Below are 26886 nucleotides of genomic sequence, written 5' to 3' on the forward strand. Positions count from 1 at the left end.
TTTGGGGGGTAAGCACACTGCCTCTTTCTGAATCTCTTCCAAAACCTGCATTTTTTGGGGGGTAGGGGGGAGAAGGGCGTGATGGAACCTGGCTAGGGAATAGCAACACATGTCTGCAACAGCATTTTCCTCAAGCTTGGAAGTAAAGAAGCTTTACTTTCAAGAAACACTTCAACTGAAGTCATGACAGATGACAAAAGCTGATGTTTGCTTTGGCTTGGAGCATGTAGTCAGTGGTCCAATCAACAATCCTTGTGTTTTCAGGCTATGCTCACTGTCAGGTGCTCTGCCGTAAATCTGGAAGTGTCCCCTGAGAAAACAGGGCTGAAACAAGTTCCAGGTACCTTTACAGCAGCAAGGCATTAAACCTTGAATTCAAGCTACTGCCAGGCATTGCAGAGGAATTTTGAGGTTTTTAGTGTAATTTAGATTAGTATGTGTAATGCAATTTTGAGAGAGTGGGTAGCTTCCCCTCCCTGTGGATTTATTGGTTGATGAAAGGCTACTTAGGAGGAGTGTGTGCAAGATTCAAACAAGAAGTTACAGTGGAAACACATTTGGGAGATGCATTGCATTTTTCAAGTCAAATGTAAGAAATTACAGCCTGCAACAAACACCACGTGTTTTCTTAACTATGTCAAGCTCTCTGGAGCTCAATCACTGAATGTGTGGCATTAGAATGAGTTAAGACAGCAGATTACAGCATGTGTGCTGAGACTGAACTTGTGAGGTGAACATATCTTTAGCTTTTATAATGTTTTTCCTTTTTTTATAACCTTTCACTCGTGGTAGAATGGCTTTAAATAGTAGAGTGTAACACAGATAAGGTTTTTTTTAACATGTAGCTCCTCATAACTGATAGAGAATGTGGTAGAGATGGGTAACTTTGAGGAGGTTGGTGCTAGGGAACCTACACGTGCTAAACCATGTTACAAACATGGTGAACCTTACAAACAAAATAAACAACCCTGGGACCAGCAACAGCTGCTGTGCAGAGTTTATTAACTAAATAAGCATGTGCTTTTTAAGGCTTCTGTTGGAGAGAAATCTGTGTGATGTTATCTCTTTCCAAGGCTGCAGCACTTCAAGGAGATGTTAAATGCAGGCGTTTGGATCCTACTCTTCAGACATGAAGTAGATATTTAGAAAAGTAATAGGGATTTTTGGCCTGTAATGGTGAGTTGTGAGTTCAAAACAGCTGAGGCTTTTTCAATGATTTGCTTTTCTAATTTTTGTAGCTGAAAGTAATGGTGAAAAATGATGCTTCTGGCCCTGATGCTGGTGGGGTGTTTGAAAAATATACTAGGGACCTTGTCAGTCTTTTAAAAAGTGGTAGCCCTGATTCATATGCCTTGGATTGGTTGTGAATTTACAACATTGCCACCTTGCTGTAGGATAGAGTTTAGCTGACAGCCCAAGAGAGATTCTTACAACTTTTTCTGGTAGAAGAAATGCTTTAAGATTTGTCACTTAAGTTTGTAGTTACTTCAGTTCAAGGCTACATCCGTAAACCTATTAAACTTGCAGTTCAGGAATCTAGAGTGCTTAAAACGTACCCGGAAATGATCTCCTGTTGTGTAGGGTCTGGATCTGTGTTCCAAAGCACAAAATAGCACCTCTTTCTGTCATCTCACACTGCTGATCCTGCTGCTCCACTGGATGAGGAGTGGGGTTGATGTGCTCATAGGCAAAAGCCTTTTCATGCGTGAGATGAGCTGTTGTGAAAGGCTTAATAAAACAAAATATATTTGGGAGGTGTTAACTCCCACTAATTCCAAGGAAAACTCTGACTTAAATGCATGGCCTTGTGGTTAGTCATCATTGATAAAGTTCAAGTCTGGATTCAAACAAAAATATTGGCTAACGTTCTTCTGACATCATTTGTGACAAGATTTCACCCCATGGTGTAGTGCAGTTGCTGACTGGCCTTGCCATATCTTGTTACAAGACTTTGATGAACTTACTCCAAACAGGAGACTTTTGAAGTTAGTTAACATAAGCCCAGCACTGCCAAAAATTATCTGTACTTGTTCTTTAGAAGTTCATTGCTGGGAAAGGGTCAGGCTGAAGGGAGCCTTGATTAAATCAAGTTCAGAGCATTTGCACTTGATTTAGGCATAGATTTTGAAGTTGTTTACCCTCATGTACCAAAACCATGATAAAAGAAACACTCAAACAGAATTTAGGAAAACAACCCAGCTGGAGCTGGGGAGGGCATGGGCCTGTTTCCTTTGTTACTGCACTGACCCACTGCAGGGCAACAGTCTACCAGAACATGAAGGCTTAAAAAATTGTCAAGGTGGGCTCCTGCTCAGAGCATCCTGCATGGTAAATGTACTGCTCATCACTTGGTGGATGTGGCTTTTTCTGCCTTCTTACCTGGGTCTGTTGTAGATTCAAGTGAAAAATGCAGCTTGAAGCAAATACTGGGTTTTGCATGGTGGTAAGTAGAGATCTCAATCCCAGTGTTGTGTGCACATGTTGGAAGGCCAGAAAACTTTGGAAAAATCTCGCTACTTAAATTTTCTTGTAGAGCTCTGACCACAGGAGCACTTGCATGCTACAGGTCAGGTGCAGAAATGAGGATGGGTACTTGTTAGAGTTGCCTTTAACAGCTGTGGAAAAGGCAAGGGATTAAACCACAAGGAAAACTTAATACTCAGGAACAACATTCTGAGTATGTGCTGGGCTTGCTCTCTGATTTGGACTTCTATTCTAGACTCTTAAGACTTCAGTTATTAAGGGTTTGAGAGACTCTTACTTGTGTGTAGTGACATTAGCATTTTTAAAGTTACTACATTTTTGAAAAATGCTTCTGACATGAAAGTATTGTAGAGGGGGAAATTAGCAAGTAATGTGCAAACACCAAAAATGCAAATAGAGACAGTGATTAAACCTCCTAATTCCCTATCTCTTAGTCCAAGCTGTCGATTAGGGTGTGCTAAACCCAGTTTTCACATCAGTGGAACTGTACTGAAGACTAATAGAGCACAGTTACCTCTCTGAATGCCCCGGGATCTCCTGCAGACCACCACGAGATGGCACCAGGGGCAGCCCTACGTGCAGCTGGGAAATGCTGCCTTCCCCAGGATCCCCGTGCAGAGCTAAAGTGCCTGCTCGGTAGGAATGGACAGCAAGAACCATGATAAAGCTATTGATCTGTAGTTAAACAGGGCAGTGTCAGGACTATTTCAGATAATTATTTTCCATGGATTCTGTAAAATCTGGATACTCAGTAGCTGGGGAAAAGAAACCTGGTTTATCAATAGTGGTTCTGAGGAAATTTATATGAAAAGCAGGGAGGATGCTTGCACGTCTAAAACATTAGATGTGTGTTAATTAAAATATTGTACAAATTCTTAAGTTCTTCAGAGTTTGCCAATATCAGAGACAAAGCAAAAATGAATGATACTTATCATTGCTAACAATAATAAACAATGTACAATTTGCAGATAGTTATGCAAAAACACTTTGTCTTCAGCTAAGTAATATGTCCATGATGATTACTGATACCAAATTTTGTAGGGTTTGTAGGATATCTGGGAAGAAATCTGTCACTGCCAGGTTCTAAGGTTCAGGCTCTTCCCTTGCTGCTAGGAGCTGCTTTGTGATGACTTCTTTCCAGCAGTATTACTTGTAATGAATGTCCTTGAAGGGCTCTGGAGTGGAAATAGGAGATACACAGCTGTTTCCCACTTGTAGCACCAGAGCAATCCCTTGGAGCTCCTATTTGACTTCTTCATATTGCTAGGACTGAATGTGACATATTCCTCAGACTGTTCCAGACCATTCCCCTCTGTTTGTTTGTCTTTCAAGAGTTAGGTGCTGGACAAGGAAAATGGGGAACTGTTGCTGGGTGATTTAGTGACAGCAGACACCCAGAGCCTCCAGCGCCTCTTGACCAACCTGATTTCCAAGGTCCGTGTGAGGAGGCTGAATGAGAAGAGGCAGGAGCACTGGGTTACCTTTGGAAGGCTTGACCCATACAAATTCACAGGACCTGATGGAGAGAGAACCTGCTGATGCCCTCACAAGGCTGCTGGGACATCTTTCATGACCTCTTGAGTGGAGAGCAAGGAAATTACTGGAGGTGGCTGGAGGAAAGCGAGTGTTGCCCCTCTCTTCAAGCAAGGCTTGGGAATCAGTGTAGGGAACTGCAGGGAGTCATCCTTGCTTGTGTGTGTGGAAAATCACACAGTGACTCCAGGAATGTGTTTCTGGGCATAGAAAAGAGAAGTGGTAGGGAATGGTCTAAACAGTGTAAATGTATGAATTTACTGGAGTCAGTCACCCACCAGGATTGCCTTCCGTGATAAAGTGACTGAATTTGCATGCCAGGAAGGTTGCACTGGACCATGGTGGCTGCCCAGGGCATGCAGTGCTGGCTCCAGTTCACCAGAGATCTAGAAAGAAGAAACAGGAGCAGTGGTTTGTGCAGCTGATGTGTTTTAGTGGGTTAATCAGATATCTATGTTATATTTTTGAATGTGTTAAATGCTGCTTCCCATTGTGGGGAAGTTGCTTGTTTCTGGGCAAGAAGTAGCTTGTGGAGTCAAGGGATGTCAAGGAGACAAATAGTGAAGTCTTGTGGCTCAGATGCTTTAAGTGAACCATGAAACAGGTGTTGTACCTTGTGTGCAGAAGGACAAGGGACTTTGGTCTTTAATTATGGGCTGCTGCTTATGAATGAGGAATAAATGCATTGCAAGGCTTTTGCAGTTTGGTTTCCAACTGGTCATCTGCCAGAAGATGCTACTACTTTAATATCTATACATGAATCCTCTGGAATAATGCCCTGCACAAGAGCAGACCTCTGCTGTGGTTTTATGCTCTAGTGAAGGATTTTGTAATTCAAAACTCTTCTCAGCCTGAACAGGATCAAGTGACTTTTTTTCCATATCTGGCAATTACATTATTTATTTCAGAGCAACATTAAAACCTGGAAAACATAACTGCTGTGTTCCAGAGTGAAATCTATCACTGTTTATCACAAACCTGAGATGTGAAAGGGTTGACAGCTGCAGGGAGATTGGTGCTTTTTTGCCTGCTTTACTGAAAATGACAGGGTTTTGACCTTTGAAATGTGGTCACCACCTCATTTTTGGCTTGTGTCACTACACTGAGGTGACAAAGTTCCCACTTTCCAGTAGAGGGGACAGCCTGGTGCATGTGGGCATGTCTCTGGATTTCAGATTCACTTTTTGATATTTTCATGTTCTGTTTACATAAAGTAATCCAAATTTCTTATGGCATTTAAATAATGATGGTGTATTTTGTAAGCTTTAAACATTAATTTTTAAAAGAGTAATTTGATTGAATTTATTTTTTGTGCTGTTTCTGCTCCGCTCTTCCAGATTCTGATTTATAAAGCCTGAGGAGCCTTTTTTAATGCTCCTGGTACTAAATTTCTAATCTAGCAAAATGCCTTATGGAAGAAATTTTTTACTGTGAGGATGTTGAGGCACTGGAATGGGTTTCCCAAGGAAGTTGTGGATGCCTCTTCCCTGGAAGTGTTCAAAGCCAGGCTGGCCTTGAGCAGCCTAAGGAGGCATCAACAAAGTTTCCTTCTGAATGCTGAAGCCAGCAGGAGCTGTGGAGGAACTGGAATGGGAACAACACATGGTGGTGCAGGGCAGGGATTTAAAACACCTTTGCTAACACCTGGTTCTGTACTGGGGCTGATGCCATAATGCATCCTGCAGCATAAATTGGATTAAAAAACCCAACTGTGGTTTTGTTGAACCTGAATGTCAGTTGGTAAAGCTCAGGACTTCTTTCACAGATAGGAGGATGCTAGTCCAGAATGCAATATAAAACTCCCCAGCAGGTGGGGACTGGAATTTCCCAAAGAGTGGCACTGCCAGGTGGCTCCCCAGGGGCTTCAGGGCTGACACAGCCTGAGGGAGACACTGGGAGGCTGCTGGTGTCCCAGAGGAGGGGAATGTGGTGGATTGGAGCATCCTTGTCCAGAGCTGCTTTGTGTCTTCTTGAACACAAGGGAAATTCCAAATTGTCTGAGCAATTTTTATATTTCAGCTTTTTATTTTTATTGATGAACAAAGTAACACCTCACGGAAGGCCACTATACTCATCCAATGGCACAGCCTTACGTTTTATGTCCCACCATTTCTGTACATGTAGGAAATCAGGATATGTTTCAGAGAGGAGTAGAGGATGAAAAGAGCTAATGAATTACGAAGAGATTGCTTTAGCAGTTCACACTGCACAGATGGATGAAACTACCATGCTGTCCTTTCAGCAATATGGTCCATGAGGGAGACTGAGCCTGCTAAAAATTACAGAAAAATACAGATCAGCACCCACGCTGCTGTGGACTTCCTCTGCTTTAGTAATTATAGTATTTTCTATAGAGCAAGTACAGCATGCACATCATATACATACATATATATAGTAAATATAGTATTTTCCAGCTCTTAAAAAGAAGAAAGAAGTTAAGCTCTCATGAACACAGTGCCAGTTTCTTACACTTGTGAAGACTGGAACTTTAGAACCACCATGGATGGCACGGTCAGGCAGGAGATTACCAGAGGGTTGGGTCACCCTGTGGCTGTGTAGGAATGGGGGCATTGCTGTGCAGGGCCGGTGTGGGTGTCTCCCAGGGTTTCTTGGTTGCTGCTAGGAAAGCTGTGCTGCTTCAGGTTCCTTTCTGCAAGATATAAATTGTCATGCTGGCTTCTTTGCAAAATGCCTGGAGCCTGACGAATAAAGTTGTTTATTGTATCAGGAGCAGCATAAAATCATAATGGCTCTTGGAGGGAATTTTTAGAAGCTGCATTATCCTTTGAAAGGAAGATGAAATACACAATTATGCCAGATGCTCTTAAGGATGTAAATACCCTCTTTTCATGCAAAATCGTTAAGCCCAACTTTCACAAGCTTTACCTTGGCAGAGTAATGTGAGGGAAAGTGGAAAAGCAGACAGGCACATTCCTCCTTCCTGAGTTCCCCTGCATAAAGCATTATGTCATCCAAGGCTTACAGAGTCCCCACCATGGATGCTGGGTGTCCTGGAGTCACCACTGCTGTCCCATTGCTGCATGTTTCTCCTCATTTTAATGAGCTGCTCCACAAACCTTTTGTGTCACTGTCTTTTTTTTTTTAATTTTAAAATTATGTCGTGTTTTTTCACAGGCATCTCATAGTTCTTGAAAGGAAGCAGAGCTCCTGTGGGGATGCAGGCTCTGCAGTGCTTTTCCTGTGTCCATGGGTCCAAATCTGCTCCTAAGCAAGGCCCAGGTGTGAAAGGGTTTGTAACTGGTTTTCCTGCAGGTTTTCCTGGAGCTGTCTTAGAAGCTGTCTGGGTACTGAATAAGAGCCGGGGTGTTTTGTTCAAGCCAGCCTGACTCCCTCTGGAGCTGCCATGCAGGCTGGGCTGCGATATTCTCTGCTGGTGTCTCCCAGATGTCACCCTGGCGCTGTCCCCAGCCGGAGGCAGCGGGTGTCTCACATCAGGGTGATATAAAAAATCCCCTTGCAGTGGTGCCTAGGAGACCAGATCTCCCCCACCTCTTCCTCACTGCAGAGCCTGGTTCGAACCCGGGCAGCCCCTCGGGAGGACAAAGGGAGGAACGTTTTTGTGGAAGCAGCAGGGCAGGGACGCTGTGCAGACCCGGGAGCATCCTCACCTCCAGGCAGAGCCCCGAGGGCTTGGAGAAATCCCTGCTTGCGTAAGCACTAATTAGCGCTGCTGAAGGACTCCTAATCTCATTGAGCGACTGTTTGGGGTGGTGGGGGCAGCGCCGGTCCTGTTGGGACCATATATATACATATATACACAGTGGGCATGCCCAAAATGCACGCTTAAAACTCAGAGCGTTTCTAGAATATCTAATCTGGAGTTTATGTTGCGTTCTTGACTTTCCTCTGTTAAACCTGCTAGGCTTCATCCAGTGACTCAGCAGGTACTTTGCCATTTGTCTGCGGGGAAATGCAGCAACAGCCTGCTTGCTCCAACCCTGCTGCCTGTTTAATTTCTGTGGTATTTCAACAGCTCAAGCCAATATTCCAGATCACGTTTATTGGGTGATTAAGTAATTTGCCGTATTCTGAGCACCTGAAGCAAGGAAGATTTTGTGTCTTTTCAGTGCTCAGTTCCAGTCTTTCTCCCAGCTGGCACTGGGATGTGGGGCAGCTTCTCAATGCTTTTAAGAAGAACTGAAATGTTATTACTGCTCCAGCATTCATGTGGTGCAACCCAGGAGCCCAGCCCCTTGCTCCCCCCGGATTAAACATGCTTGCTTTGAGATGTCCCTGCATTTGCAGTGGTCAGAGGGAATCTCTGGAAGCAGGGAGCAGACGTGACTCATTTTGGATGTGTGTGCTCAAACACATGGTGACACGTGCCCTGAAGCACTGGGAGCAGAATGGATGGCAAGCAAACCATTTCTCTCTCTGACTGAATTCCAGCAAGGATCTCATTTGTGTTGCTTCCCCTTGCACGGGCTCATGAGTGCCCCAGCTTGGCCACCAAAACCTTTTTGAAAATTTCAGCTTTGAAATAATATTGTCAGCAACGCAGGTTGTGGTGCCACTTGCAGAGGAAAGTCTCTGCCCAGCGGCAGGACCTGGAGGTGCTCACAGCTGTCACAGGCAAAAGCTTCACCGTCGGTCATTAGCATTTGTTTTGAATTAGTGAAACAAGAACTGATGACTCCTGAGCAGGAAGGTTGGGAGACTTTGCACTCAGGGAGCTGCCACCCACGTGCAGGAAGCAGGGAGACCCCTGTCCGTGTGCTGCCCAGAGGATTTTTCTGAGGACTCTCAAGTGTTGTTTACCTGCAGCAGAGCAGTGGAGACCACACTTGGTTCTAATCTGGAGCACCTCTTCTGCGAGGATGTGTGTGAAGGGGTCCCCTGAGGCAGGCACAGGCAAGTTTGTTTCTGACAGAGGCTTCTCTGGGCTCCAGGGGCTCATCAGGATGATTTTCAGCTGCTCCCATGCGGAAAATGTTGACCTGAGGAATCCCACAGACAAGTGCATGGTCTCAGTTTGCCCATTTCCAAATGTCTCAGTTTGAGCAGAGCAGGTAGGTGGAGGAGATGGGCTGTGAGTAACTCTGCTTTCCAGATGGTCCAATTCATCCAGGTCACCCCATGAGGGTTATCAATGAGATAAATGGGAATGCACTGTCTGTACATCACATGAACAGCAAGGTATATGCAGTTACAAGGAGCAGGGCTCAGGTCTGGGCATTTTAATTGCCATTCCAATGAACCCTGTTCAATGTTTTCCCTGTTTGAAAGAAGTATGGGCAAATACCACCCATATTCAGGAATGGTTTGGTTTGGGTTAAAACTGGTACATGGAAAAAGCTCTTGGAGTTGTTCTGCCTGTCCTGATGCAAAGGGATTTCAGGGTTTGGTCTATTTACCCTTCCAAAATAAAGACCGGAAATTTAAAGAGTGGTGGCAGGCATTCATTTACTTGAAGCAGAGGAACTGAATGGTGCAAGAACAATTGGCTAACTGATGTTCATTAATACCTTTGAGCTAGGAGTGTCAGCAGAGTGGATCTCCAGGACTTTCAGCTGTTTTCTGGAGTTCTAGGAGCTCTTCACTAGCAGCCTCTGGAGCTCAGCCTGAAACCCTCATCAGAAACAGTGGTTTGTGAGACAGGTGACTGTACCTGATTGACCCAAGTCCCCTTCAGTCCTTATTTATGTATCCTTGGGATTTTTACACATTTCTCATGAGTTACTTTACACCTAAGAGCAGGGCTCGGCAGCTGGCTGGCCAAGCAGTTGGAAGAAGGAGCTAGAAGATACTAGCACAGGCCAAAGAGTTGGGACAGTCCAGGGAAGGTTTGACAGCAGTGCCCTCATCTCTCTGTGTGTGTCTGTAGATATCCTGATTGCCCTGGGGCTGGCGGTGCTGACCTGGCACTGCTGCCAGCATCTCCCTTGGCCTGGGCATGGTCAGGTCCCCTGGGCAGCCCCGTGTGCTGTGGTGCCTCACAATCCCAGTGTGACTCTGGGAAGCAGAGCTGATTCCCAACCTCTGGGCAAGTGTGGGCACCTGGGAGCACCACAGGCCCTGAGCTGCCTTCAGCTGAGGGAGGTGAGCAACAGATCCCCGGAGGACACAGCCCTGGCATGGGACACTGCTGTCCCCAGCAGGGACATGTGTGCAGGAGCCATGAAGGGAGGGTTGGCCTTTGCTCCTGCACCCAGCTCAGGGCTGGAGGCCTGTGCCATCCCTGGGGCGAGCTGGGACCCCCATCCCTGCGCTGGGGTGAGCTGGGACCCCGATCCCTGCCCTGGTGAGAGCTGGGACCCCCATCCCTGTGCTGGGGTGAGCTGGGACCCCATCCCTGCCCTGGGTCGAGCTGGGACCATGCACTGTGCAGACCCAGCGGCTGGAAGGGGGTGCTGAGCCTTTTCCCTGCCCCCCGAGTGCCCCCCATCCCTGCCCGAGGGGCCGATCCCGAGCCGTGGCCGGATCCGTGCCCGCCCGGGAGATCCCGGCGGCGAGCCCCGGGCCCGGCCGTGGGTGGGAGGCGGCTGATGTCAGCGCCACGGGCCCGTATCTGTGGCAACGGGGATAAATAAATAAATAAATAAGGCTGGTGTGGCGGAGCAGGAGGCGCTCCAGCCGCCGCTCTCCCCGCACAGCCCCGCCGCACACACATCCCTTAAGCGGCTTAGCGCCGCGCTCCAGCCTATTACCTGGCGGCTCCTGGCTGCCTCCCAGCATCCAGGGGGACCCCGGGAGCCTGCCCCTCTCTTCATCCCTCCTCCTCCTCCTCCTCCTCCTCCTCCTCCCTGGCGGCGCTGGCGGTGGTTCGCTCCGCAGCCGGAGCTCCATGGAAGGCGCTGCCGGGCGGTGAATGCCGGTGCCAGGCCGGGGTGGCTGTCCCTGTCCTGTCCCTGTCCTGTCCCCAGGTGTGTGACCGCTGCCCTGCCATGCCGGGAGCGCTGTAGCCGAGCGGAGATGGATGGTGTCAGCAGCAACAGGAACATGTCTTACAGTAGATGGAGTTACAACAGGTACCGTCTGTCTTGGTTGGGTTGGTTTGTTTGCTTGTTTGGGTTTGTTGTTTTCTTGTTTTTCTGTTTTTTGTTGTTTTTATTTTTTTTTTCCTTTGCGATGCTGTGAAAGCATCACGGTCGGTTTATATAAACCGAGATGGGGAGCCCTCTTCAGGGAAGCAAAACCCTTTCCTGATGCTGCTGTTCCAGTCTTGGGACACCGTGTGTTCCCAGGAACTCCAGCAGCCGCGTTTGGGGATGTTTAGCAGGTGCTGGTCTGGAAAGCAGGGTGGGAGTTTCACCCCAGGGTGTCCACACCGGGCCTGCTCCCAGCCCTGAATGCAAATATTCCAAATGCTCTTTCCTCTGCTGATGCACTGATCCCCTCAGCAGTCACCCAGACTTCTGAAAGGTGGGAGCTGCTGCTCAAAGCTTTCAACAGAGATCAACTAAAGCTTGGGGAATGGAGGTGGCAGGCAGCCAGGATGTGCCTAAAAAGTGATGTTTTCAAGAGGCTTGGGTACCACAGAGCTGAGAGGGCTGAATTTGGTGTCTGATTGAGTCAGTAGAAATATTCCCACTGTGTTTCATACCAGCATGCGTGCTTTTCCTCTTCCCAGAAACAGAAATTTATTGTATAGCATCAGTTTTGTTTTTATGTGATTCATGGCTGTAGCTGACAGGTTCTTCAAGCCTGGATCAAAAAAAGGTACAAACTTCATACTCTTTTTCGTTTTCTTTTTTGTTTTGTTTTGCCTGTCTAAATGTTACACCTGAAATGCTAAGCACAAGCAGTGCTAGCATCTCGCTGAATCACTACCACAAGCCATCATGATATTCTGGAGAAATAGCCCTTGGAAGTGGTTTTCAGTGCTTAACCAGGTATTCAGCATTGCCCACGCTCCCTGGGTGCGTGGGTATGGATGTTTTATATGTGCATCTACAGAGTTTCACTCAGTTTTTGTGCATTCCTGACGCCTTAGCAGTAAAAATACAGATACAGTGGTGCCAATGGAACAAAGTCTTCTTTTTAAAAATGTGTATGTATTTATGTGTATGTAAAACTGAGTTACAAAACAAGCTGTGATTTTATGCTGCATTGTCCCATGCAGAGATCCTTTCCATCTGATGCCACATCCTCAAAGAACAGCAGTGAGACCCTGAAGAGCTCAGTCTGTCCCAAGTTCACAGCAGTTTCAATATTCTTACCCTACGGTAAACAATCCAAACATTTCACACAAAATCCTCCTGGAGGTTTTCTCCCAGTGCTATCACACTGTGATCTAACCTTATGTATTGCAATCTGTTTCTCCAGTTTTCAGTCTTCCTGACCCTGACAGAGAAGTCATTGATGAGTGTTCATCAGCCTTCACCTGGGAACATTCTGCACTTGTGTACCCACACAAGTGGCTCTCCTACATCATCTGGGGGGACAAATACAACATTTCAGTGCCCAGGCTGGTTTTTTAGTGGCTGGCTTTCAGATGTGGGGATTTTTCCTAATAAATCCAACTGTGTACCATATATATATATGTACACACAACACACATATATATACACACATTTCAGTGCTGTGAGGATAGGAATCATGGTTTTACTCACAGTTTTTTTCTGAAAACCAGTGCAGAGCTGCTCTCTCAGGCTGAGCTTGCCCTTCCACACCCATCTTGTGCCCAGGTTCCTGGCAGGGGAAGAGAAGCTAACTCTCTTTTATCCCAAACCCTGGTGGCTGATGTTTGCTTTTGGATCATGTTCCAGCTTTGGTCTCACTCACCAGTGGCCACAGGAGTCCCAGCTGCTCTCAGGGTGGCAGCTCTGTGGCAGAGACACGTGGGACAGCCCTGTGAACAGCCAAGCACTGTGTGAAGGCAAACATCTTTTTCTTGTGTAAAGGAGCACCCAGGTACCCCTCTTGTGTTGCCATCCAGGAATCAGCATTGCAGAAATAGAGGGACAGTGCCAATGGAGCAGGTGCTGCCTCCCATAAATACAATTGCATCCATAATTTAAAAAGAAACCAGGCATCATCTATGAAATTAAACTGATTGAACTAAGGGTTTTGCCTTTGGACTCTGTAAGATGCATGCATGGATTTTTCCCCATGGAAATGAGGGGAGTTGCTGTGTCCCTTCTAAATGGCCACACGTGTGTGCAGCTTGCAGGTATTTTTCTGATGGGGTTTATTTGACATTTGTTGCGTATCTCAGTGTTTGGCCTTGTGATTGTGGTATTCCCTTGGGCTTGGTGCCCAGGATTTCCACAGGTTGCTCCTGCAGCTCATTTGTGCATCCAGAAGCAAGTCCAGTCACTTGACTGCAAAACTGGAGGCAAAGGAGCCCTGCTGAGCACAGCTCCCCTCAGCTGCTCTCTTATCCAAGGGGAAGCTTCTCCCTACTCCCTCCCCCAACCTAGAACAGTGTGTGTGTGAAAAAGAAGCAGGAGCAATGCAAGAAGGCTCTTAATGATCACGTTTGGCATTTCCACATCTGACTCCAAAAAGCTGGCCTTATGTTGTGCACATCTTTGTCTTCCTCCCTTTTTAGTGCTGTTGTGATTCCCTGGTCACTCTGGGCATTGCCAGCTGAAAGCACAGGACAGACAGCAATTTAAACAAAAACTGGGGATATTTTGGTGATCCTAGAAACACTCAGGAGCTCTGGGTTCAGATGGATAAGTTCTAGAGTAAAAAAAAAGCTTCTCTTTCACCTTCTGCCCTTGGTGACAAGCTGTCTATTGGACAGTTTCTATTCAGTTTCTGTTTGGTTTATTTTCCTCTTGGGCATCATGCTGCCTGCTCATCATGCCTGCAGTCCCTGGGTGTACAGAAATGCTCATCTTCCAGGGCAGAGTGAAACTTGTTCTCTTCCCAGCTTTCAGTGTTCAGTGCTGGTGCAGGTTTTGGCAGCTGGGCTGGTGTCCATCAGCACTCTTGCTGCCTCTCCCCAGCTTTCTTTGGGAGCTGTGCAGGCTCTTGCTCTTGGAGATGCTTGGAACCTCCTTGTGTTGGTGCCATCAGCAAATACTGGTGGCAAGTGGAGGTTTTACCCAGCGCTTCTCATCATTCCCAGGTGGAAATGAAAGCTCAGGGAGAAGAGTCATTCATGTGATAGGAAGGTGAAAATGGGAAATAGTCTTTGGCTGCTGTAAGACTGTAGAGCCACTCTCATGAGCTGGAACACCTGAGTCCTTCCTAGCACTCACAGCAGCTGGTGACCGGATTGTCAGATGCTAAAACCACCCAAATTTGACCACTGAAGGTCAAAATGGTGCTCGTGGAGGCTTGAGGGGGCTCTGATACCATTCATGCAGTTGAGTTCAATTGAAGGCACAGTTTAGGACAGTGTGCAGGATTCAGTCAATCCACGGGCACAGAAGACCAGTTTGTAATCAAATATATGGGCAAGGACTGCAGAATGGGAATCTGCAGTCCACATTTGGAAAAGCTGTGCAGGGAATCAGTGGTTCTCCAAGATTTTGCAAGGTTTTTTCATGAATCAGTGGTCTGTGCTTAGCTCTCAGGGCTACTCCAGGAGGATTTCTTCAGAAGCAGCAGGAAGTTTTGCAGAAGGAAGGGTAAACTTTGCATCATACCTATGCATGAACAAAGATTTTTTTTTTTTTACAAAAAACCAACAAACCAGCAAGCCACAGAAAAATGTGAAGTCATCCCTTCTTTCTCACATCTCTCCCTGACACCAATACATCCATCCTTTTCTGCCACTTTTCTCTCTTTGTTTTGTCTCCAAACTTTCTTTCCTGGAGAGCTTCAGTGCAGCCATCCCAGCCTCAGCAATTACCACACTATGAATGACAGAGGTTTTATCCACCAGCATTTGGAAGTATATTTTGGGAAACCTGCTCTCAGGATGTTTCAACTGTTGGAAACAGCTTGAAACTTTTTCCTATTGATCTGTATCTTTGTTCTATTCTGGATATCAGTGTTGTTTTTTACTTCCTTTTAAAGCTGCTATTTCTGGTTTTGCCTTTTTTTTAGCCTGCGTTGAAAAGCTGTGACAGTGCATCTGGGTCATGGTGTTGGAGGTTTTTGATCTTAGATCTTTGTTTTTGAAGGTTTTTAGACTTCTCTGCCTTGATTTTTCTGGGACATGCTTTCATCAATGAGTAAATAGGGGCTGTCCTCCAAACTTCATCCAAAAAAGTTGATTTAGAGAAACTTAACTTTCTTTTTCCATCTCTTCTTTGAAGTAGCATCTGTGAAATCCTGAAGGATCCTGCAGGTTTGCTGCAGTGAGTGCACTTTACACTAAAGAGCAGCTCCTCTCTGCTTGCAGCCAAGCCACCCTTCTCTCCTCTGCCTTCTTGTGTCTTCAGGTGCTCCCTCCTGGATGAGGTACCTTTAAAGCTGTAATCACTGGACAAAGGATCTGGGAGGACAAGAAGAGGAAGTTGTGCTATGGGACAAAAGGAGAGGTAGAATCAGCCAACCCTCAAGTGAAGCCACAATAAAACATTCCTGTAACAGATACAGAAATCTTTACAAGTTATCAGTGTCGTGCATTTAGTTTGCTGGAATAGGTACTTTGTTTTTCTTTCATAATAAAACATCTTAATTTCAATGACACAGGAGAAGCTAGAGTTTGGGACTGATGTTTCTTTCCTTAAGTCACAGCACTAAGAATGACCTGAGGTGGGTTCATTGCATCCTTCCATGCTCAGGGTGAATGTTTTGTGTTGTTGGCAGCACATCCTTGGAGTGTGTGAATTCTCCAGAGGCTTGCAGAGAGGTGTGGGACAGGAAACTTCAGCTCCTGCTTCCCTGAAGAAGGAATTTTAAAACTTCTTAAACAAAAGTAGCCTGAGAATATAATTCAAACCTACTTGGCTCATGTACAGCATGACAATCCTAACAAATGTAATAATTTCTTCACTGAAAGAGTAGCAAGCACTGGAACAGGCTGCCCAGGGAACTGGCTGAGACTCCATCCCTGGAGATATTTAAAAACCATGTTGATGTGACCCTTGGGGACATGGTTAGTGTGGACTTGGCAGTGCTGGTTGAATGGTTGGATTTGATCTCCATGGTCATTTCCAACACCAATGATTCTGTGGTTGGTGCTTGGAGCAGTAAAAATCCCAGGCAGCAGCTCAGCAGTGAGAGTGCAGGTTAAGTTTTTAAAGGAAAGTCAGTGTTACAGCTGGTCTTTGGTTTATCCATAGTAACATTATATATCCAGGTAACATTAGGTAGGAATTTTCTCTAAGAAGGAGAGAGAATCACTTGAGTCTTAGCTTGCACCAAAAATCAACACAAAATATGCACATCTTTTGTCAGTAGGGTTATGGACCCCTGTAAAAGTTCCAAGGTCTCTGCAAAGCTTTGTGATTAAATCCTGCCTGCAGGCTGTCTCTTGAACCATAAAGACAACTCAAGCATTTCTTCAGGGTAGAAGGAGAAATAGGAAACCAACAAAATTGTCTGTGAAGAGGAAATGGCATGTGATGTACCACAAGAAATGCTGCTCTGGGTCTCCTGTTAGCACTTTTCTGTTTCCTTGTGTCTTATCGCACACTCCGTGTGAACACCTCTTGTTACCATGTCTAAAAGAGACATTAAGTGCCTCATCTCTGGTGCTGGAGCCCAAAATTGTCGCTCTCTGCTGTGCCTGAATCCATGCACGATGCAGGGAAGATAGAGCACTGCAGCTCTGAGCTATTAGACACTTTGTGCTCTTGCTGCAGCTCTCAGCATTAGACTGTATGTTAAAGAAAAATCAACTACATTGCTCATGATCTGCATTATCGCAAAAAGAAAACATTTTCTCTCTCCAGCACATAACCTGTGTAAATGCCACTACTAATGGGAGTCTGAGGAACAATGTTCATGGCTGAACACCAACAGAGATGGTTTTCCCCTTCAGAAATGGATCAGGAGAGAAGAGCCCTCCCAGCTGTTGACACAGTGGGATGTCCAGTTGAGATGACCAGGCTGAGTTCAGCCAGCAGCCACCTGTATTTGTAAAAGAGGGATGTTAGCCAGTGCTTGGATATATCTAAAATGCTTGAATGCTGAGGTCAAGAAGAGAGGAAGATTCCAAAACTTGTATGAAAACAAAGATGCTCCCAGAGGAGTGCATGTCTTTGAAGAGCAAATTGTCAGCAAATCAGCTCAAAACCCATTTATCCATTTCTAAAGTAATTCTGAAGTTGTAATTTGTCTCTGGAAGTGTACTACATAGATGATCAGACAGGTAAGATGCCTTGCTTGATAAAAACAGTATTTTTCCTTATTTTTTTGAGCTTGCTGTGTTGTGGGTTTGATTCCTTTTATCTTGCTGTGGTGTGTTATGGTCCTGTTACTGTGACAAACTGCCACACTGTGTCAAACATCCAATTACTGACTTACCTGTTGGGTAAATGTGCCAGCTCAAATTCCTCCACCGATCTGTGGGTCCTTGGGGAGACAAGATCATGCCTAGATGTAATTCCAGAGGCAGTGCTCTTCTGTTTTGGGAACAGTCAGTTTGCTTTGAGGTTCTCTGTTTCATGCACCCCCAGCATCCCCCTCCTCCACGCTGTGCATTTCTGCTGCCTGTGGGCACCAAGGGCTGTTTGGAGGGTGGAGCAGTTCCTCATGGCCCCTCCAGACACTGATGTCATCGATATTAATGTTAAACTATTGATCTGTTCTTGAGGAATTGTGTGCAAGCTCACCTAGATTCACTCTCGTCTTCCCAGAGTGTGCTGGCAATCCTTTAAATCACATTTCTCAGAGGGAAACTTTTCCAACTTGAAAATCCTGCTCAAACATCTTCTGCTGGGACTCCTGGAGTATCAAAGCCAATTCCTTACTGTGGCTTTTCCAGATATGGTCTCACAGGTTGTTTGGCAGAGCTGTGACCTAAAATCCTACTGAAAGCCAAGGAATCTGCTTGGTTGGTGAAAGAGGCTCCCAGAGAGCTTTTTGAGGAAGGCTGTGTAAGGAAGAGGTCTGGAGGGACTCAGAAGGGGCTATCAATCAGACAGTTAGTCCAGGAGAGGCTGGCTCCACACAGACTGTTTTGCCTGTCTGCAGGATGCTCTGGTTTCCAAGAATATAACTCCATTTTTGCTTCATTCATCACCTGAATTTTGCTCTTTTTAAACACAGTACTATTAAAGCACAGCTGCATGGGCTTTCCCAAACTGAAGTTACTGCTTAAAGTTAGTTTATCACTCCATATTTCTTTTCACTTGAGTTGGAATAAATAAAAGTGCTTTGCTTTTGAGTATAATTTGGCTAGTTCTAGGAAGAATAATGAAACTTGGGCTTCGTAACAAGGTCTAGTAGAATGAAGTTGTTATGTGGATTGCAAAACAGTGCACTCAGAGCAGAAAAGATTTTTTTGGTAGGAAGGTGCAGATGAATCAGAATCAGGAAATGAAGAGAGGGGCCAGTAGGGAAACTGGGAGCTGTTCATAATTAAGCACTGTGGAGCAGATGAGCTGATTTTTATGTACATGTGAAGCAGTGCTGTGACCAAGAATGACATATGTGGTCAGTAGGTTTGGTAAGGTTAATTTAGGTGGGTCTAAGTAAATCTCAGAGGAGCTAAATTGCACAGTGCAGATTTCTGGAGGGGAAAGAAAGCAGCCTTCTAAATAATGAATAGTTTATAGCCTTGTTTTACTAGCAACAGGTGAGTAACAGGTAAATGCTGAGAGGGAGCTGGGAATCAGTGGGATTGGAGCAGGACTCCAGTGTATTGTGTGAACAGAAGACGTGAAGGTCTTGGCAGCAGCTCTCCTTCCATGGCACTCTGTGCTTCAGCAGGCCTAAAATCCAGACACTGATGGATAAGTGTCCCCTTCTCTTGGAAGCTGTGATGTGTACCTGTGTTCTTTGGGGTGCACAGATACCCTGCCACATTTTCCCAGTAACTGCATTACCCACATCCCCACCACCACCTCAAATTTCACTCCTCCTTTCACCTTCAGCATGTGCCATACACACTTTTGTTTTCTCTGGCACACTTCACTTTCCATCTTGCCTTCCTAGAAATCCCTTGCATGTATTTAATTAGGGAGGATTTTGAGTTGCAGTGTGGGCCACTCACGCAAGAAGCAGAGGAGGCAGCCTGGGCTATGAACCCTGGCTGAGGGCAAAGCCCACTTAAGTCCCTCCTTACAACCCTTCTGTTCTTCTGCTAATCACAGTAAGAGGATTAACTCCAGGAGTATGGCATGTTGGATACTACAGCCAAAGATGTTCATATCAGGCTCTGGAGTATTTTCATTCATCCTTTTGCAAATGTAAAATGATTCCTGAAGCAATGGGTACACTGAGACCCAAGGCAATTTACTTGTGCTTGGAATGCAGGTGTATGGATAGCAAGGAAAGGAGCTTTGAACAAAATATTAAGAACTGATTTAAAATCAGAGCTGAGAATTAATGTTCCAGACTTGTTGAAAAAACCAGATTTTCATTCCATTCTCCCCTTGTTTTTGTTAGTTGCATTGCGCAGACATTGTTTGCTCTCTCTTATGAAAAATAATGAACAACCACACAATATTACACAGCTTTTTTTTTTTTTATGTCTGAATTATACCCTAGGTGAAGGTGCCCTCCTCCCATCAGCTCTGGGTGCAGGTGGGCTGCTTTTTGCAAGAGAGTTGAGGCTAAGCCACAGCTATTTGTGTCCATAATTTTCAGAGCTCCTGGAGCTGAGCTTCAGTCTGACTACAGGGATTATTAAATATATCATCTCAAATATGGCATCATTAAGTGCAAATACACTGCTTTTTGCCTCTGAGACTGGGAAGGAAGGTGGTGATATTTTCCTGATATTTACTGTCTCCCCTGGGCATCAGCTCTTGGCTGCCAATAAGGTAAAAGGCCTTGCTGCCTGCAGCCCCACTCTTGTGCCAGGATTTGTCCACCAGGCATCCTCCTGGATGGGCTGGGACTGCAGGCAGCTCAAATGTGCCTGGGAAGGAAACTGATGCTCAAATGTGGTGATCAAACTCTGTTTTGTTCACTGTAATTTCTTTATGATATATTATACGTATTTGATTAATTCACTGGGAAATCTGCAAGGACTAACAGGTTGTTTCAAAATGTAATTCAAGTAAAATATCTGCAAAAGCAGAGTCATTTGTTTTGCCTATCCCTTGCAGTGGGGTTTTCCTGTTGTCTTGGCTGAGCTGTGGATTTGTTAACATAAAGCAATGAGAAGCTGTAAGGGTGGGAGACAGGGGTCTGTTCCTATCTCAGTACACAAAAATGCACTTGTTTAGGTGCAAGCTTTCTTTGTTAATTAACAAGTATGAGTGTTCTGCAGTGCCTCTCTGGCCATCCCATCTGGATCATTCCCCCCAGCCTGGGGAAGCTGTGCTGAGGGAATAGCCCTGGATTGTGGCTGCAGGGTGAGGCTAAATGCAGTTCCTGCTGAGCTAAACTCTCTTGGTAGAGGAAGCTATGCATTTATCTTTGACTCAAACTGATTTTTTGGGCATTGATGATTATCTTCCTGCTAAAAATCTCACCTTGCCCTTATTGGACTGTGGGATCATTTCCAATGTATGAAGTATGTGCCTAAATCCCTTCCCTGTGGTTCTTATGAATCATGCCAAGAACAACATTGCAAAGAATATTGATTTACATCTTATTCTTTACCTTCCTGGCTGGTTATTTGGTCCAGACTTTGTCACAGAGAAGCTGCTGGTATTTTTATGCACATATTCTTCTGATGTCCTGTGCAGCATAAAAGTGCCTGTGTGATGCTCTAGTAGTGGTGTGAGGCTCTGAGTTTATTTGGAATTCTGACTTCTTTACCAACAACTGCTTTTTTTCTACAGTTGTAATGTCCAAGCTTACCTTTTCAATGCCATCTGAGTCACAGTGCAGCTGTACAAAAATTCTGAATTCTGTGTACAGTAAATGAAGTATGAATGTTTCAACGTCAATGCTGGAAATATAGAGAAGAATCTTTTTTTTTTTTTAAATTAAGTTTCTCTTCACCACTCTTGTGTAGGTAGTTGGCAAGTCAGGGTAGATGACTTGGATAAGAATAGAGGGAGAGAGGGAGTAATAAAACAGATTATTTAGCAGAGAACAATACTAGAGCCCTTTAATGAGCCTCTTCTGAAATATCTCAGATTGAGTCTTTTAATATGGTGCAGAAATTATGCAAAAAGTTTTCTAATGATACTTGAATTGTGTCCACAAGTACTGTCAAGGTTTTTCATGCATAAGTTACCAGAGGTCTATAAGTCATAACTTATGCACCATTATAACTTAGGTACTGTCAAGTTTTTCTATTCATAAAGTACAGCAGGTTTAGAAGTTATAAATTTTTTTTGAAGGGAGACAACTGAAAACTCCATCCCTGTGCAATGAACTATTCAAATATGTGCTCAGCTCCTGCTGTCTGTGATATGGGGAGACTCTTCTTAAATGCTTGTGACTTAAAATCCACTTTTTCCTGGATGCTGTGCATGAGGCTTTGCTAAATGAAAGAGAAAGAGCACAGGTACCAGGGGAAGGTCTCATTGTAGAGGCACTGATTGTTTAAATTTGAGATCAGCTTTGTTTTAGTTGCAGCCTGACATTTAACTACAGCCTCATGCTCTCTGCCCTGGCCCCAGATGGGCTTATGAGCACTTGAGTCTATGGATGTAAAAAGAAAAAATAATCTATAACAGAAGGCACAGAACTTGGCTGTGGAAACAAGAAGTGTATTCCAGCATGTCTTAGGGAATTGAATTGCTGACATCAACCAGCCACCCTCCATCTTCTGCTCACCCATGGGTAGGTAGGATGTTCTTACTGGATGCTGGACAAGGGAAAGTCTTCAGAATTAGATGTTTAGAGTGAAGTTCACTCCATGATGCTCCCTGAGAGCTGCCAGCATGCTCCTTGCTCTGCCATCTTGTTTGTTCTGTGACAGAGAACTTCACCATTTCTTTGATGCTTTTCAGACACCCTCTGAATATTTTAGGAGACTTTTAGGCCCACTAGATGAGGGGTTTTTTTTAACCAAATCCATATTCTTGTCCCTGGGTCTGGAAAGGTGCTGGTGCAGGAAATACCCCTTTTACAATACAGGAAGTTTAGAAAGAGAGTTTGTTTACTTCCATCTCTTCCAAGTCTTCTCATTTGTATTCTTTTTCTCCTGCTACTTTACTGTCTTGTCTTTTCTGACCAGGTTTACTGCAGCTACATCCCTGCTGATGGACCATAATAAAAACCCCAAATGGCTATTATTTTTGATTCACCTTAGCAGTGGAAAAGGGTAGGATCTTCCATAGCTTTTCACTCCCCTTAGCTGTTTCATGAAAGCTGCCTCCTGTATTAAATCTGTGCTGCCTGGATAGTGCATTATCTGACCAGAGAAATACGAGCTGCTATTTTGAGGTGTTTAATTTAATGGTATCACAGTGTGGTGGTTGTGCAGTGAGAGCACAGCTTTGCAGAGCTGGAAGCCTTGCATGTGCAGTGGTAGGTGAGCAGCCAGGCACCTCTGCAGCGCAGGAAAGCCCAGATGAGCAGAAGGAAAGGAGCCCTGCTGAGGATTTGGGGATAATGATGGATGAGAGGCTGGGCGTGCCTCAGCAATGTGTAAATGTGCATTTGCATCCCAGAAATTACCCATATCCTGGGCTGCATCCAGAGCAGTGGGGACAGCAGGGGAGGGAGCAGGTTCTGCCCCTCTGCTCTGCTCTGGTGAGATCCACCTGCAGAGCTGCACCCAGCCCTGGGGTCCCTGCACAGGAAGGTGAGTCCAGATGAGGCCACCAAGATGACCTGTTGGAATTCAAAATGCAAGAAATTCTCAAAACATTGGGCCTGTAAATCAAAGCCTGGAAAAGAACACAGGATTTGAACTGAGGCCTTGGGAAAAGCTTCCAAGTCTAGGTGCTAGAAGCAAGAGTGTAGATTTAAAGCTTAAAGCAGAGACATGTTGAGTGAAGTAGAAAAAAAGCTTAGCTATAAAGTTTAAGATATAGAAAGAATAAAGGAGGTATAAAGGTGACAGAATAGCCTTAACAGATCTAGAACAGGATTGGCTGGGAAGGGTCACACTGTAATTAGACAAAATTTCTTACTATTGGATTAGCCCCATCTATCTTTGAGATAGAGGAAAGTGTTCCTACCCGTGGCAGGGGGTCAGAACAAGATCATCTTTAATGTTCATTCCAACCCAATCCTTTCCATTTCTTCCATGATTCCCTTTATGGGAAATGATGTGGGCAGAGGTGTTGATGTCCTGCCTTTCCTCTCCCCCACTCTCAAAATACCTATTACCAAAGGATAGAGGGAATGGGGAATCTTTCTCCTAAACATGTGTCCAACTCCTACTCTGAGTTCAGCTGTGCTAGGCTCATGGAGCTCCCCTGGCTCAAATCCTGCATGTGCATTCCTTTTTTCCCCTCTACTTGCCTGAATATATCATATTCACCTGCCTTGCTCAGTGTTGCAAGGCAGGATTCCTTCCCATCTTAATAAAATCCATCCAAACTTATAATTAATGGAATAAACACACCTTTCTGCATTGTGCTGGCTTAAGGCACTCATCAGAAACAATATTTTCATCTCAAAATGAGGTCTCCTCCCTGGAGTTTGCATCCTGAAACCCCCAAATTTCACATCCAGGACCCCCCAAATGCCCAATTTTGAGCTCTGGAGCCCTGAGTGCTGGGTCCCGATCCCCCAAATTTTGGGGTGCTGACCCCCCCCATTCCCCCAAATGTCTTCCCCCCCATTCCCCATTTACTGTCTTGAAATTAGGGTCCAGGACCCCAAAATTGGGTGGTTTTATAGAGTCCTGGACCTCCCAAACCCCCAAAATTTTGGGGTCCTGACTCCAGGTTGTGGTGTTCTAATCCTTCCAATTTTCTGCCACCCTTAGAGCTAGGCAGTTTGGGATCCCAGGCCCCCCAACCCTCAATTTTGGGGTCCAAACCCCCCCAAATCCCAAAATTGGGCACTTGAACCCTGAATCTAGGATCCTGGCCCCCCAAATTTTGGGGTCCTGATAATAGTGTTGGTGGATTAGAGGGCAGGCAGCTCCTAGGACATATCACAGCTGTCGCTGGAGCTGCTCAGCACTCTTAGAGGCAGAGCTGCCTGGAAACTTTAGGAAACACATCTACAGAAAAAGGACTATTCTTCACCCTCCAGCTGCTGTGAAGCTGTGAAGAATCCAGGCTTGGGCAGTTTTCCTGGTCATTTCCCCCCATTTTGGGCTTGCTTTATGAGCAAGCCCCCAAGTTGGGTTACCAGGTATAAATGCTAACCAAGAAGTGTTACTTCAGAGTGCTCAGTCACTGAGCCCCTGTGGCAAAAAATAGCTTTATGTAGATTGCAGGAGGTACTGAGAGGAAGCTGAATCCCCTGAGGCTCTTGTAGGAGGGGGAATGAAAAGGCTTTTTTGCCCGACTATGTCATACTCATGCAGTCATGCCAAAGAGCAGTGGTGCACTGCTCCTGCTTCCAGATGCATTGTTTGTCTCCACAAACAAGATAGCTGGAAGTCACAGTGATAAATGACAGAGCAGGCTGTCCTCCCTCCCTGCAGGTCAAGCCTTTCCAAAGAAGAATAAGGAGGCTGCTAACATGGGGCTGGGATTTCTTCCTGACACCTGCCAGAAACCTTTTTTTTTTTCTCACTCAGTGCATTTTTTTCCAATAATAGAAACTGTCACCTGTAATTGAGACTATCATATTGAAAAGTGAGAATGGTGCAGAAGTGTACGTAATTTAACTTATTCTGAGCCTGCTCATCCCCCTTGCTAAAACAGACAACATTTTTAGTAACCCTATCCATCCCTTTCCAGCCAGCTGTAGATTCTCCTATAAAAACAAGGCAAATCTCCACCACTTAAACTGCAAGGCAGAGGGGAGGGATGGTGGACACTGGGTTGACTCCTTGAATTTGAGCTATGCCTGTTATCCTTAGTGGTCATGGAGATTTGCCTTTTTTTTTTTTTTTAATGCACAAGGCAACAACAGTGCAGGTGGATGATGCTCCATCTTAATGTGGCATGGTGGCCAACCTAGATTTTTTAAATGTGTTTTTAAAAATGCTTTTACATAACTTGGGGTTTGTATCCAGTGAATTGCAGGTGGGATTTGGATAAGCAGTTTAATATACCTGTTACTGTGTGTAACTGCATCAGATTTGGCTGAGTGATGTTGGTAAAATGTCATTCCTTTCCTACACCATGCATTAAAGAGCTGGACAGATAAATTAGCCAAACCAACAATTTTTCATGGGTTTATTACCACTCTGGTATCTATGGCCCAACAGAGGGTTTTTATCAGCCCTCCACAGGGTGAAGATTAACAGAGTCCCATTTTCTTTGTTGAGGTTTCAGTGTGTTTCAGATTTCCAATAAATGGTCCTGGAACTCCAGTTCAGCACTGGCTGCATTAGTTTGTTACAAAGTCATTGGGAAGAGGTGGAGGATAACTGACGTTCATCTTGCAAACCTTTTTGATTTTGTAAATGCAGAATGCAGAAAACTTGAAGCAGACAGGATGGCATTGTATTCGAGGCTTGGTGGTGTTAACAAAAATGCTACTTTTATCATCACAAAATCATTGAGATGCTTCTGAAATATTTTTTCAGCTCCTAGTCTCTCCTGTGTGGAATGTGAAATGGCTTCTGTTATTAGCAGTTACCTTTTATCATAGATATGTGTCTCAAGTCCCCTAGGGCTGTTTGCCAGATGTACACAATAATGCCTTCTTTGGTGTTTAACAGCAAACTGATGAGATGCTCATTGTTTTACCGTCACTTATTAGGCAATTGCCTCATCTGGGAGATATGTTGCTTGTTTTTCAGATGTTTGATTTTTCAGGTGAGTTGACTTTAGACCCAGTCACTCGAGTTCACTTTTTAAAACCATGGTTGAGTTAACAAGTTTGTAAGTATTGGTCCTGGTTTTTTTATGATGAATTTCCTGTCCTGTTATGATTGACCTGTGATTTAGGCAGAGCACCAGTCTGCTAAACAAATCCAGGTATATATTTCAAATTCTAACTGTGGCATATTGTGAGTGAGCTTAGTTGATTCATCTACGTAATTCTTAATACAAAAAACATGTTTAGGATTAAAAATTCCCTCCAAAACCTAAGTTAGCATTTTAAAGGTATAGGAAATTGATAACACTTTGTCTGAAGGCTGAAAAAATCCCAGTCTGTTTAGAGAAGCACTGAAACCCTTTGGTCTCCAGAAAATCCTGCATGCATCTTCTCATCCCTGTGTCATTCCTGACCCTCTGATAAAGAAAAGGTAAGCCTGGTTCTTGACACACAGGTTGGAAAAAAGAAATATGAAAATAGGCACAATTCTTCATGAAAATTAAAAACAGTTCCTCTGGTCTGTGGCACACAAGACGAGTGATGTGGCTGATGCTGTGCTTGGTGGCCTGTGCAGCCCAAGGTTGGTGTGTGAGATATCTTGCTATGTTTAGTTGGCTCTTGTAACCCAACAAAATAGACAGGAAAATCATTCATTAAGGACCCCCAACTCCTTGTAAGGGAGTGGCTGAGCTCTGACAGCCCTGCTGGTCAACTTGTAGTGGGCTTTGGGGCAATTAAAAGTGACTGAAACTGGCTCGTTACACCCAAATAATGATGAATAATAAGAAAAATGATGGCAAGTGAAGCTAAACTAGAATGTGACAGCATTTCCCGATTCCACAGGAAAATGTTTCACAAAACAACCTCTTGCTCATATTAAAAATACAGATTTATTAACACCAGAAGCTTAAGTGAGTTTGTGCAGTCTTATTTATTTCTGCAAATAAGACAATTTCAATCCAAAATCTCCACTGGAGCAGGATAGATCTATATGAAAGAACAAAATAATTTTTCTTTAGGACACTTTTCAGCAGGGTCATGCTGGAATTCAGCAAACTTTGTCAGAGTTTGTGAGAGAGCAGAATAAACCAA

At 44.8% G+C, this 26886-nt stretch overlaps 1 protein-coding gene across 7 annotated transcripts in view; it reads left to right on the forward strand.

Annotated features, from left to right (window-relative positions):
• The first annotated feature begins 10597 nt into the window (after nucleotides 1-10597).
• TUB (TUB bipartite transcription factor) overlaps nucleotides 10598-26886 on the forward strand; it is a 141932-nt gene continuing 125643 nt past the window's right edge. For 6 of the 7 annotated variants that reach the window (XM_033062457.2, XM_033062455.1, XM_033062458.1 and 3 more), the window contains exon 1: nucleotides 10598-11006. In XM_033062457.2, the coding sequence (XP_032918348.1) occupies nucleotides 10951-11006 (56 nt within the window). In that variant the 5' untranslated portion in view covers nucleotides 10598-10950. The remainder of the gene's footprint in view (nucleotides 11007-26886) is intronic. The other variant, XM_033062461.2, reaches the window with a different exon arrangement.

Source organism: Catharus ustulatus, chromosome 6 (assembly GCF_009819885.2).
Source record: "Catharus ustulatus isolate bCatUst1 chromosome 6, bCatUst1.pri.v2, whole genome shotgun sequence".
NCBI lineage: Eukaryota > Metazoa > Chordata > Aves > Passeriformes > Turdidae > Catharus > Catharus ustulatus.